Source organism: Chaetura pelagica, unplaced genomic scaffold (genome assembly GCF_000747805.2).
Source record: "Chaetura pelagica isolate M959 unplaced genomic scaffold, ChaPel_1.0 scaffold246, whole genome shotgun sequence".
NCBI lineage: Eukaryota > Metazoa > Chordata > Aves > Apodiformes > Apodidae > Chaetura > Chaetura pelagica.
Window position 1 is genome coordinate 856298 of NW_009953647.1, and position 14502 is coordinate 870799.

At 39.0% G+C, this 14502-nt stretch overlaps 1 protein-coding gene across 1 annotated transcript in view; it reads left to right on the forward strand.

Moving 5' to 3' along the window:
* Nucleotides 1–14502, forward strand: part of MTA1 (metastasis associated 1) — a 66797-nt gene that overhangs the window by 9345 nt on the left and 42950 nt on the right. The window contains exons 4-7 of the mRNA XM_009999916.1: nt 4387–4513; nt 4702–4765; nt 10108–10225; nt 11837–11939. Of these exons, the coding sequence (XP_009998218.1) occupies nt 4387–4513; nt 4702–4765; nt 10108–10225; nt 11837–11939 (412 nt within the window). The remainder of the gene's footprint in view (nt 1–4386; nt 4514–4701; nt 4766–10107; nt 10226–11836; nt 11940–14502) is intronic.

The following is a 14502-nucleotide window of genomic DNA, read 5'->3' on the forward strand; positions in this document are numbered from 1 at the left end:
CCATCTCCAGTTACTTGTGATGTGTTTTATGACCATACTTTTTGCTTCATTAAAAGCTTTTATCCTGATCTGTAAAACAATGAGTGACTAGTTGGTAATGGCTGGAGAACTGAGTAGTTAGTGCCAGCTGGTTTGGCAAGTTTACAGGTTAGCTTTCAGCAGGTGATGTTTGGGTGCCAGGCACACATGGCTGGGCAATTTTCTAAGTGCCAAAGCTTCTAAAAATAAATGCCTTGCAGTGATGAGGTGTTGTTGCTCAGTCTGAGATGCGTGAGACCTGTGTGCCTAAACAGGTAGGGAGTCTATTAAGTTTGGATTTTATTTAAATTTTAGATAACACCAATCTAAAGGTAGTTTGACAATACCTTCCCAAGTGAGTTCTTTTGCTTTCTTTAATTTCTTTCTCCTCCATTTTCTTCCAATGCCACACATGCAGATTGAAGAGGAATCAAGTTCATTAATACAGTAATGACATTTGGCCCTGTTGTTACTGAGAAGAGGAAACTAATTTTTCTCTTCTGCATGTGCTGCAGAGAGGAAAGGAAGATAAGCTCAGTGTTCAAAACAGTGCCTATTTGCTCTGTATGCCACCTGTAGTAGTGGCCATTGCTGCAACAGGTGATCATAAGATGTTTTGGGGGGTATTGTAGATAACATGGCAAACTCCTTCGGAAGTGTCAAGATATAAGGTTATCTATTTGTTAAAACATTCATCATCATATTTTCTCTGGTGAAAATTCAAATTGGCATCTGGTTTTCAGTAGAGAGAACATTAAATAAGTCTGAGGTCAAATATAGACCATTTGAAACTGAACCTAGGAGAAAGAATGTGGTGTTATCTTGTTCATTTCTTCAAGTGCAGCACTTCTATAATGTCCTTCCAAGCTGCTTAGTTGAGCTGTTAAGAGTACCAAGAGTTTAAGCCTTCTTCACGACTGAAGGAACTGTTGTACAGGTCAATAGCACTGCCTTCCCTTGTATTTCACAGTGTTTTGACCACTTTTTTTTTTCCTTTTTATGTTTTGTTTTTAGTGATACCATATTAACTAATGCTTTTGTTACTACAGACCGTCTTCCACGCTGGACATGTTCTCTAAACCTAATTTCTGTATCTTGTTTGCCTTTGTGCCTTTCAGTTCTGCCCTGTAGCTACTCATAGGACAGCCAGAATGCAGAGAAAGGGCTGGTGCTTTCTGCCACTGATGCTGTAGAGAGCCCAATCTGATTTATATAAAATTGCTATTCTTTCTCATGTCTAGCAAATATTGATGTTTAATTTCACATCTTGCATGCCAGTCATTTTAAATTACAATTACTGCCTCTTGGGTTTCTCCTGCCAACTCAAAGTTTACTCTTCCTAATTATTTTCCCCCATATATGTTAGTTTTCACTTGAGTCTTGCTGTTTGTGTCCAACCTGCCTGTCTCCTGTTTCCAGTATAAGTAATCTTCAGGCTTTGTTAATGTGCTATTAATGATTCTGTCATCCAATATCAAATAACACTTAATCTAATATGCTCCTTGCAGCATTCCACCAGCTACTTCTGCATAGCTGATACATTACTGTTTGTATTAAGACTAAATGTTTAGTTTTAAATCTGCATGAGCACATCTATCAAGTCAAGAGATTAATTTTGAAGTGAGGCTTTATGAGACCGTTGAATTCCCAATATGCTGTGCCTACTGTGTTCTTATAACACTTACTCTGCAGTACTGTAAAAAATAAGGGCAAGTCATTCTGGAAATATTTATATATTGAATATATATATATGTATTTAGATATTTTTAAGGCTATGGCCCTTATTTCTCAGGGTCCACCATTCTCAAGGATGAAATCTACTTTACTTGGAGCTTGAGTGCTGGAGCTATGGAAGGGTAAAATGCAGATGTGTCAGACAGGCTTGTCCTAGAACCTGAGCCTGGGCCAGCCCCTCTTGTGGTTTCTGGTCTGACTGAATCCTTTTCTGCCTGCACAGAGGCAGGGAGGTGGTATAAGTTACTGTTTTAGTCAAAACCACTTCTGCATGTCTTCAGTGAGGCAGAGAGGTTCCTGTGCTGGATCCAGCCCTCTATTCTCTCCTCCTTCCCTTGGTTCTGAATGCATTTGGCAGGTTAATTATTTTCAGTACTCAATCATGACTGTGGAAAAGGAGGGAAGATGCTTGTGTAGATTTGTTTGTTATTTCTCAGAAAATTCCTACCTCTGTCTTCAGGAGCTGTGACAATTATGTGTGGTGAGGAGTGAGTTGTTTGTTACCTGTAGAAATGTCTGTTGTTTTTTTTAAAGAAAAACCTTTTTAATCTGAAAGACTGTGCATAGTAGAGCCAGCACAAGAAAAAATTCTGCTTCCCACCTTCCTTATTTTATTACAAGAGCTAGACACATAAATAAAACACTAGTTGAAAGATGAGCTTAACTGAAAGGATGATGCTGTTCCTGAGATTAACTTAGTTGTGCTGGGCTTCATTTTGTTTGTGGATTTGATTGGCACACATAATGATTAATGTAAATTTTTTTAAAATGTGTTTTTTAAAAGCTGTAAGCTATTAAATACACTGAAGATACTAAGTATTTTGAGTTGCTCCTTACAGTATTTTTCCTGCATTACACAGTGCACTACTCTCATTCTCCAAAAACTGTTTTAAGTGCAGGCATGAATGCCTTTTCATTTGTGTATCCTTCAGTTTTTAGGCAGGCTAGCTTGGAACTTGCTGACTTGTTTGTGGATTGCTGCTGGTATATTTATAGTTTAGGTCAGCAGCCACAATATTAATTTTCAACTAAACCAGAATCCACTTCAGTAAATAAAATTGCAGAACCATGATTCTGTGACACCAATATAAATTTTGTGTTCTAGTTCCTAGGAAGATGTTAAAATTACTAAATATTAAAATACTAAAAGTGCATGTTGCTGTGTGCTTAACAGCTCGTGTGGTGTTAGAGCTATTGTATGTTGCAGTCTGGTGTAATTATGCTAGTAATTTTTCCTTCCTCACTGGAGCAGCTTCCCTGAGGGGTGTATAAAGCACAAGTCTTTTTTCCAGGACAGTAAAATAATGATAAATTGTGGGGAACCTGAAGGGAATTTATTTTTTTGCTGCCTCCTTTGACATAATGGTGACCCATTTAGAACTAAATGCAATTTTTGTTTTTTATAAAATGGAGACCTCTTCCTTATGTTTGCTTTCTTTTGAGATAACTATGAGGGTTATAATTAACTATTTAAGGGTTTATTAATCATAACTGTGCCTGTATGTGTTTCTGACTAGAAATGTTTCTTGGCAGCAACTGTTGTATTAAGCTTCAGGCTTAAGTCTGCTCTTTTTATGAGTGCTCCTCCCTTAAAAGTGAAGTTTTACTATTAATGTCTGAGAGTTTACAGATCTTTCTACTACAGTCTGGGAAACTCTTCCTGGGCTTTTGGAAAATACTGTAAGTGCCTTAATTTCATAAGGAAAGAAAAAGTCTGATTTACTTTTTTTCACAATCCCTCATCATGGAGAAGCTTTCAGCTTTTTTTGAGAATTTTACTTTCTACAGGTTTATCCTACATAATTGACAGGAGACTTGGTAATGAGCACAAAATATACTATTAATTTATTTCTTACAAGAAAGGTGCTTTGGATCAAGGTGCTTTTGGAACAAGAGATGTTTTGGATCATTTGTGTAATGGGGTGGATGTGATTTTATGTACTTTCTTTGATATTTATTAAAAAACCTGATTGGATGGAGATGAGATAGCTCAAAGCCAGAGGTGCTAGATTCTGACTGCAGAATAAAGCAAGACTGCTTACAAGACTGGCCTTAGGCACTTGTTACATTCCAGTTAATCTTGTGGCTGTGGTTAGAGAGAAGGGAATAAAATAGTCAATAAACTGACCTTCCAGGGCATTTCCTGCAGAAAATATTCAAGTCAGGATGGGACAGTCTGTGATATCCTGAGAGAGGAGGACGGTCTAAGAAAGCTGATGACTGGCAAAAAGGAAACCCTTCACTTTTACTGCCTCACTCATTGTGGGTCAGCTTCTTCCTAATGAAGCTGATGGTGAGACCAGTAGTGGTCTCCAGGACCAGCTTTCTTCAGACCTTGTCTGTTGGTAGCAGATTTGTGTGGTTTTCAGGTTGGTGAGCCCGTGTGACCTCTACGTACCTGGAATGCTTCGATCCCAGGGGTGAATAAATAACAGTTCTTCACAGGCATTATTTAAAGGTTCTATGCAAATTATCTAAATTGTTCAGTTGGCTGAAATATGAGGATTCAGATGAAGCTGGATTTAATCTGAATTGCATGTATGATTTAGTAAAGGTTTTGGAAAAGCTCATGCTGATTGGACCAGAATGAATACTTGCACTGTTCTTGATTGGTTTTGTCTCTTGATTAACTAGGAGAAATGGAAGAAGAGATGGAAAATCCAGAAATGGTTGATTTACCAGAGAAACAGAAGCATCAGCTACGACATCGTGAGTTGTTTCTCTCACGGCAGCTGGAATCTCTGCCAGCCACACACATTAGGTAATGGCTATTTTCTTCTAGTGCTTTTTATTCAAAAAAAGAAATTGCATTATTAAAATTCAAGTATTTTTCAATGTAAGATTGAATTCAGTTTATAGCTTCACTATTGGCATCTTGTGACTCACATGAGCATTTAAGATGTGGGGGTTTTTTTCATAAAATGTTTCTTTTCTTTTTTTTTTTTTTAGAGGCAAATGCAGTGTGACTCTGTTAAATGAGACAGAATCCCTTAAATCGTACCTGGAACGGGAGGTATGAACCCATTTTGGGAATTGTCAAGTTTGAACAGTTTATTGTGGCATGACTTAGGATTGGTGGTTTCTCACAGGTTTTCTTATAAGACAATGGTTCTTTCATTTCTACACTTACTGTATGAGCATTGACAGTGGGAAGCTTTAGGCTTCATTCTGATAAAATTTGTGAAACTAGCAGCCAGAGCTGCTCTTAATATCTTTGTGGCAGTGATCTGCCTCTCCTGTGGGGGAGCCCTACTTTCTTATCAGCCTGGCAGTTTTACAGTTCAAACATGGAGGATCATACCCCAGACAAGATGGAGTGGGAGATGAAGTAAATATTAGGAGGAAGCAAGCCAGCAAGCTGTATTTATATATATTCTCTTTATCCTGAAGTCTTACAGATCTATGTTAATATGGTTTAAGCTTAATATCTCCTCAGGTTTCTGTGCATCTTATTTCTCTGTTTGTTCAGTTCACTGTTTGAAATACTTACCTGTAGTCATCAAATGCCACCACAGACACTTAGATCCTTGAAAAACTACTTGTCAGGATTTCTGAGTCCTGCAGACATGTACCCAATCTGGGTCTGTAAAGATACTTCAAGTGAAACACTTGAAACTGAATAGTCTTGCACTCTTAATCACAATTCAGAATATAAATATTGAGATTTACTTTTTCAGGTATTTTGGGAATTCAGAAGTGGCAGTTATATGTCTTTAATTGTTACTAGACCTCTGGCTGCCAGCTGGGTTAGACAGTCTTGGAATTTGACAATTTGTGAGGTTTAGTTTGGGAGATTAGCAAACCATTTCAGTATATTGTTATTTGAATACATCTGCAAGAATTATGTTTGCATGTGAAAACATTAAAATGTTATACAAGAGAGGAAATCTTGTCGTTAAAAGCAGTGGACTAACAGTCATTACCAGCATTTAAGAAACATGGAGAAAGCAGGTCACTTTTTGCAAAGAGCATACTGTAGTCTGTCTCATAGTTGGGCTTTCTTTTTAACTGTTTTTTTTCTTTTAGCTTTCTTTAGTGTTTGTTTAAGCATAAGATTAATTTTAATCTGATACTCTAGTTTAAGAGAGTTTTGAACAAAGCACGGGGATTAAATAGCCGGGTTTCTCTTTGGAATGTGAAACCAAAAACATGTTGAGGCTGCTCAGGGCTGCCAAATGGCAGTGCATCAAACAAGGGCTGTTGTATTCAGAAACGCTTTTTACCAGCTAGCAGCCTAGGATACAGCCTAGGATACGCCAATTTGAAAGCAAAAGTTAATAAAACGGAATTAATTTAGTTTTAGTAGTACCTAGCTTCTAAGTAGTGTTTATTCTCGATTGGTCCCAACACATTTTTATTACCACCAATGTTACAGGTGAGTATGTTGGGTCAGAGAAGGGAACTGGCTTTCTCTAATCATGCAGTAGCTCAGTTGCAGATGTAGGAATAGAGAGATTTCTCTTTTTCATCCATTCAAAGTCTCAAAATGGAGGATGAGTGATGTGGGTTATTTTTAAAACTGAGCAGGCACTTAGAGAAAATGAGAGTTTCCTGAATATGTCCTGTCACTTACAGTATTTTGCTGTGGTGCAAACTGACTTGGGCAGATGGTAAAGAAATTAAAGCTCAGGAACACAAATGTGCTTGGGTGGAGGGTAAAGAGATTAAGAAAAGGAGATAGGTGTTGCCTGATGAATTCATAGCACCAGATAGAAGTGTTTTGAAAAGTTTCTTCTTCTTCACCTTCTTTTTTTTCCCCTGCCCCTATTCTTAATCCATTCTTTGCTTTCAATTTTTTTCTATGACTTCTGTCAGTAAAAGGCTAAGCAGTTCTATGGAATCTGTAATTTTATTTCTTGTATGTTATGACCACTAAAAGTAGTAAAAAAACAGCTGGCAAATCTCAGTTTGCTGTAGATACTGAATTTGCAGGGAGATCAAGAGAAGGACATAGACAGTTATGGCAAAATCATTAGAGGTCCCTATTTTGCAGAAAGCTATATGTACCATCTACTTTACAACTCTGCTAGGATTTATCCAGAAACTTGTGAATTTTTGTGTGAATTTTGCCTGCTGGGCAAATGTCTGGCATTTCATACTTTTTGATGCTGCCTTATAAATGAAATGCTATATAGGTAAAGTATATTCCTCCCCACTTCACCCAAACTGACTTCATGAAAGTAAGTTTGCAAGCTGTGATGAGCTAACCACTATTTCTGTACTTTAACTTTGAGCCTCTTTTCTTTTTCCAGTTCTTCTGCAGTTTCTCAATGGCTTTGGTTCCTGGCTGTAGCTACGGGTAGCTTAGGGTCTTGAGTAGAGAAGCTCTGAGCAGATGTGTCTGTATAGCAACACTTTGGAGAAATAGAAGTAGTCATGGTTTAATTTTAACTCTTGGCAGATCATTGTCATTTATTCCAAACATGCTGGGTGTTTCCTGGAATCTGAAATTAAAAGAGAAAACCCTTCTTGTTCTTCTCTGCTACAAAGTCAACATCTGCAGCTTTGATGGGTAAAATGAGCATGGTGGATTTTGAAAAGCCATGTTATTTTTATTAATATTACTGTTCTTGTTAAGCTCTTCTGAAAAATCGTTCTTATCATGTAGTGGTGATGAAGGGTTCACCTGCACTAGAAGATTAAGGATCTGCTGTCCTTAGACTATGGTTTGCACTTACCCTAAACTGACATTAATTAATGTTTTCAGAAGTCTCACTTGTTTTGCACAGGCTGAGTTTCATGCTTTTATGGACAAAGATGGTAGTGGTATTGTGTTGCTCAGTCTGTTTTGTTTTCACACTGGAGCCCCTAAACTTCTACCTTTTCTCTGTTGAGAGGATCTATCTGGGGAGAAGGGAGGCTTTTAATTCTTTCATTGAACCTGCTTGATCTGAGACAAAACTGAACAAGATATAAAAAAAATGGCCTGAGACTGGTAGAGAAGGATGGGATTTATTTTGTAGAGAAAACTTATAGCAATAATCTATAAAAGAGAAGCAATAGAGCATCTAGCAATGAATTATGGAAGAAAACCCTTCCACAATGAATTACCTTCCCTGGCCAAGAAAGACTCTTAACAAGTCACATGTAGAATTGTTCTTCCTTGGGGCCCACTGTGTTGTTATACTGCAGTGTTTGGTTAGTGTATTTGCTGGACAGTGTGCCTGAAAGCACTAATGTTGCACTGCATATACTTTGTCCTAAAGTTAGGTATTTTGGAACTGCAACAAATAAAACACTAACATGGAAGCTTGTGAGGCAAAAGCTTTTCCTACATTTTATTTATGCAAAATACATTATCAAAATATTGTAACTCTTCAACTTTGGGTGTGTCAGGGAGCAAGAGATCCAAATTTCTTTACACAGCTATAGTATAAATGAGTTTTCATATACTCTGAAACTTCCTTCTGTCAGTAGGTTGATGTACTTTGACCTGGGTGCCTGTGAGAGTAGGAGTCAATTCTGTCAAAAACATAATTAAATTAGGATGGTGTTAGCTGTGACTTTTATTCTGTTATCATGATGTAACATGAGATTGTTCTTACCCTTGAAGTTCATGCTTTCAAAATGGGAAAATGGCATGTTTTCTACAAGAGGAGATCAGTATGAATTCCTGTCTCGCCTTTTGTGCTGTGTATGTGATACTTTTTTTATTCAGTAGGTTTTTGGGTAGGAGAGCAGGTTTGTCTGGCTTTTTTGGCTCTTTTCTGGCTTCTTTTTCCTCCCTTCCATAGATGCTGATATTTTACTTTAAAAATTGCTGATTGTATTAAAATTGCAGTAGAAAATAGAGTTATCCTGATTAACACTCCCAAGTTCTCTAATTGGATGCTGGATGCATTATACTTGTAAAGAAAATGCAGGAGACCTGTCTTCTATGGCATCAGTCTTAGATTAGCATGTCTTACGTGCAGGGCCAAGAAATGTAACTAGTATGCACTTTTGAAGTCCTAATCCTCAGAATTTTTGCTATGTTACTGGAGAAACTTGAAGCGATTCTTCCCTTTTTTGGGCTTTGTTTGACAGACTGTGGGACTCTTCCCTTGCCACCTCTTCATGAAAATGAATAGGGTTTTGTCCTAATTTTTGTTGCATGCTGTTGACACATACAAATATAGTGAAAGGGAAAAGGAGGTGAGCATGAAATGAGATGTATTTGAACAGGGTGCCTGCTATTGGCACAGAAATGTGCCAAATAAGCCAGAAACCTGAGGTATCAAATTGGTACATCCTGCATTTCAGTTCAAAAACACTTCTTCCTGGTGATGGTGTTGCAGTGGACAGAGGTTACAAAAGGTCTGTTATTTCATGTCCTTCCAGAACTCTCTTCCTGCTCCATATCCCACATTATCCTTGGATGGAGCATACCTGGTCTCCAATGTGTCATGCAATAGCTCTAGCTAAGTACTTATCCATGCAGGAAAGTTTACTTACACTGTTGCAGTTTTAAGCAATTGAAATTGTGGATGTTTTCTTTCTCCACCCTTTCAGGACATTCTCATTCTGTTATGACTTCTTGCTTTGATTTTACACACCCAGGTAACAGAAGCCAAACATCTTTTTATAGCCTTTTTCTCATTTACTTGAGCAAAAGCAACAGATCAATGTGTTGCCACCTGCTGCTACTTAGTGCTGCTGCTGCTAAATCCACTACCCCTCTTCCAGTAACAGGCAGAAGGAAACATGGTGATTGAACCTTAGATGGTGTCAGACAAAAAGCTCATCAGCAATGCATCCTATAGTGAGCAGGTGAAGGGAAGAGATTCTTCCCTTCTGTTAATCACTTGCAAAACCATTCCTAGAGTCTTGTGTCCAATTTTGAGACCCCAGTATGAGACAGACATTTACATACTGGAGCAAGTCCAGCTGAGGCCAAGAAAGTTGTCTGGGGATTCTTGTCTCTATTGGGCATTTTGTGGTATAGCTGTAACAAATCATGCTTCAGTTTGTACCAGTATTTCTGTGCAGATAAGTCACTAGCATCTAGTTACTGCCATTTTGGTATACAGGAAAGTGCAATGTTATGTGCTGAAACAGCTGATATTACTAAAAAATCTCCTGGCCCTCCTGAACCCTGTTTGTGCAAGTGGAGTTTTGTTCACTTCAGCTTCAAAGACTGTGTATTAAGGGAATGGCTTATTTTGAGGAGAGATGTTGCACCTACAAAATAGAAGTGCCAGCATTTAATCTAGTGTTAAAAACTGGTGGTTCATTTATTGTTTTTTCACCGTATTAAAAATCTATATATAAGTAGTAAAAACAAACTTAAAATATAAAAGTTTGCTAGTATGTACACAAAGCTGGAAGTAAAAGCTAATCATGCTGTTTACGTTTTTGCTCTTGTTTTGCTTTTAGGATTTCTTCTTTTATTCACTAGTATATGATCCTCAACAAAAGACCCTACTTGCTGACAAAGGAGAGATTCGAGTTGGAAACAGATACCAGGCAGATATAACAGACTTACTAAAAGAGGGTAATTTCCATAATTTGTTTAAATTGTCCAGAGGCCATGTTGAATGTGGCCATTTTTATGTGTGTGGCCTACAGAGGTGTGGGAGATGGAGGTTTCCCCTGCCAGGTCATGCACATAATGATGGCTTGATCTGTTAGTGACTGAAGCTGTTGCCTACTGAACACAATTAGTTATGTCTCAAACCAGTCTTTACGTGGGCATTTGTCCAAATCATAAAAGTTGTTGAAACAAATTGGATTAATTGGCACTCTCAGAGCTTGCACTCTTTTTATTAAGCGATTTCAGAATTTCCATGGGAAACACAAACTTCCACTGCATCTGTAAGGCCTTTTGTGTTTAATCAAGGCTCACTTCCCTATAAGAGCCCCTCCCGAATTACTGCCAATTAAATGCTGTCTCCCCTCATCAATTTGCCCATTATTGCTGGGTGCTTTTTCCTCAGAGCCTTTTCCCCATCTGCAGTGTTGGCTGCCAGCCTAGACTTCTCACCTGCAGAACAGGCAGGAGGAAGAATTTTCTAGCCTGAACATGTTGTGAGACCTCAGCCTGGCCCCACTATGTCATGGAGTGGTAGGACCACAGGGACCGTGGCCCAAGGAGAAGGGAGTTGTAGCAGTAACTCTTACTAGCTACCAAATAGAACTAACTTTAGATTTGTCTTTGCACAACCCTATAGATCCAAAAGATGGAAAAACTGAGAGGGGTGGAAGCACTGGCATCCAGTTCCTTCTTTCTGAGAATCATGTAATGCATGGGGAAAGACCTGTTGGTATGCTCCTCCTAAGAGAGCAGAGGTGGGACCCATGTTGGAAGGACCCTCCCCAGACTGTATGGGCAGAGATGAGAAAGCAATGAGACACTTCTGTCTTTGCTTAGGAGCTGTTGCTGATAATGTTAGCCTTATGTTAAAACAGGCAAACAAATTGGTTAGGAATCTTGTTTGTCTGTGAAACTGGTATTTATTCAACAGCTGGGCAAGTCTCCTAAGTAAGGATGAACTAATTTGAAAGGCATTCTCTTCCCTCAGTGGGCCAATACGGGCTTCGGAGAAGGATAATCTCCAGATGTTTTAAAGAGAGCAGAAAATAGACAAAACAAAAAAAGTCTCAGTGTAGCTCCAAGGTGTTTTGATCTGTGTAGAGTCAGGGTAATAGAAGCAAGAGAGTCTGATGCCATGATTTCACCCTTAAAAACAGCAGATAAAAGTTGAACCAGCTACTCTTTGCCTGCTGGGACTGTGCCTGTTTTCCTGGAACTGCTGCAAGATAAAAGGAGATAGAGGAAGATAAAGGAGAAAGAGAGAGAACCTGAGAAGAGGGGCTGGAGAGAGACTGTCTAGTTGAGAGAAGGATGTACTCTTGTTTCCTATTACATATGTCCTTTAAAACCAACTCTTCAAAATCTGATTACCTGATTCAGATGAGCTGTGTTGCTGTGTCTGTCAACCTGAAGTTGTCACAGATGTGACACACAGATGCGGGTGAAGGAAATTTTCACAGTGGCCTGTTAGGCAGAGTAACTGAGATGGGTTAGCCGTTGAGTTATTGTGAGACTAAAAAAATGTGTTTTAAAACAGCTATACCAAACATTTCTAATTTGTTTTTCAACCAGGTGAGGATGATGGAAGAGATCAGTCAAAACTTGAAACAAAAGTTTGGGAAGCCTTTAACCCACTAGTAGACAAGCAGATAGACCAGTTCCTGGTGGTAGCACGGTAAGAGCGCTTTACCTCTCCTCTAAAGTAAATGTTAATAACTCCTCTGAGCACTTTTTATGTTTTTTATGCTTTACTATTCCAAATGCTAGTTTTGGTGGTTCTATTCACTTGCTCCATTTTTAAATGATGGATCTTTTACATGCCTTCCTGGGAATTGCATGACTTTAGGAACAGCTACTCAGATTTACACCTTAATCACTCTTACAAAAGAAAAGCAAGTAACATTTAAAAATTATCCTGTAATTGGTGAGGTTTTTCAAATACTTTGGCCAGAATGCAGAAGGCTTAGTGGAATAAATTCTTGACAGTTCATTAGTCTGTCCATTTTCTTTTTCAAATGCAGTGACATTTTAACATCCATTAATAGCTTGCTAAGACGTCCGGTGAAGTGTTTCTGATGGAGCGTGGTTGCTGTCTAATGCCTAGATTCCAACAGGGATAGGCACAATAAAGCAAAACCCTGCAAATCTGTACAGATGGTGACAATGTGTGCTTTTATTTAAGCCCAGAGCAGTCTTTATTGATCAACTTTTATTTTTTTAAAATGTTTTTCAACTTTTTCATTGGTCCACATTTATATCAACACAAGTATATACTAAATTGTAAGTTCTCGTAGCATCTGGTGACTGAATAATTTGAGGGGAAAAAAAACCCACTCTGTAAATTGTGTCTTTTAGGTAAGTTTGCAGGACTGTGTGGGAGTAAAGTGGTGTGAGTAATTGGACCTTTTGGTGGTTTTAGTCAATGTAGCAAGTTGTTGGATATGGTTAGGAAAGGTGTGTGTCAAGTTACAAGCTGCTGGTAGTATCTGAGAGTTCTGCTTCATTGGCTGTAGTATCTGATAGATGTGGACCCTGACTCACAGGGCTGCCTGCTTCAGCCAAGGATTTTGGCCCTGGGAAACAGAGTTAAGCCTATTTTTCAAATATTCTGCTAAATTGGTCATTGGTTCTGTCAGGCTTTTGGTTCTTGTTTTTCCCTCTCTTGACTTACCGTGCTTTGAATTTCCTCTTGAATTTTCCTGAATGTGGTATTGCTGTGCCCATGACTGGGATGGGATGCTTCCCAGGGGGAAAACACGAGCCTGTGTGTAAGAATCTGCTGGGACAGGGCCCTGCAGTTCTCTTTGAAGCTGCTGGAAGATGCAGCAGAATGCATGTTTATCAAACAGTGAATGCGTTCAATGTGCTGGGTGATACAAGCTTGGAGAAACACTTGAGAGGGGAAAAAAGGGTTGGGATAGATGAAGGAGATGGTAAATTTGATGTTTTAAGTACTCCAGATGAGAAGTATGTATGCTCTGAAATACACACCCAAATCAATTTTTCTGTGTGCTTCAAAGTTAAAACTTGCTATTACTATGAACTTGGGCCAAAATATTACAAAATGGCTAATCTGGATTGCAGGACTCAAAAACCTTTGCATGACTGCTTGGGCCTTGTGTGCAAGTCCAGTAACAAGGAGCCAAGAAACTAGGTTGGTTGAGATTAAAAATGTTGACTGCTGTCCAGGTTGAAGAAAATCTCACAGTTCAGGATCTATCAGTGCATTTTTGGTTTTGGTTAAACATGTGCTTTTTGTTGTATGGACTTTTAAAAGAAGTTCATGAAATTCATAGCATTCTGCCATAAAATTCAGGCTCTTGCAGGTGTCACTGTGCTGCTTACACGATATATTGCTATTTCCCTTGACCTGTGCCAACAATAAAGTCAAACAGGCTGAATTACATGGTTTATGTGCAACAGCTTAGTTCTGCTTGATCAGATGCACACAGGGAAATGAGGGTCAGGGGGGACAGGGCAGTCTCCACCAACGATGCTGAACAAACTGATGAAGGAATGATGGGAAAAGCTAAGATACCTCCAGCAAAGGGTGAGTATTCCTGCTTCTTATGGGACCCTTCCTGACAAGGCTGCAGTTTCACAGCTGCTTCTAATCGAGTGAAGTACAATACACTAACAAAATGCTAAGAACTTTGTTCTCTGGGTTCATTTCAGCAGAATTGATTAAAATTACCACTCAACCACACAGTGCTTGAGTGGTGGTGTCAGGAAGACCCAGCAGGAAGTGAGAGGGTGGAAGTGCCCCAGCAGATGCGGGTTTGCACGTAGGTTGGTTTAGAGTGACCATAGAGCTGCTTTGTGATGAGGGTTTCCACCTTGTTTAGGCTTTTAGTGGTGATGGTTTTTGCAATGCATTCTGGCAGTTCAGCACTGCCCACTGGGTTTGGTGATACAAACATACATCTGTAGATGTGTGCTGTAATGAGAAGCACTGAAAAGACAGTATAAAAATCACTTCTGTCCAGCATCAGCGAAGTGATCCATTAGATGATACACACACAAAAGTATCAGTTCAGCTAGTGTTGGGATGGGGATTTGTGACTGGGAAGAGGGCAAAGTGTGGATTGCCACAGAAACTTGGGTGGGGGAGGCTGTTTTGGTTTTTGGCCAACTTTATGACAACTTATCCTGAAGCATTTACCTTTCCTACTGCTGCACTGCTTGGTGCTAGACCTTGTCCCATTCTGTACTTAAGTAGTTTAAGGAAGTGATCTGAG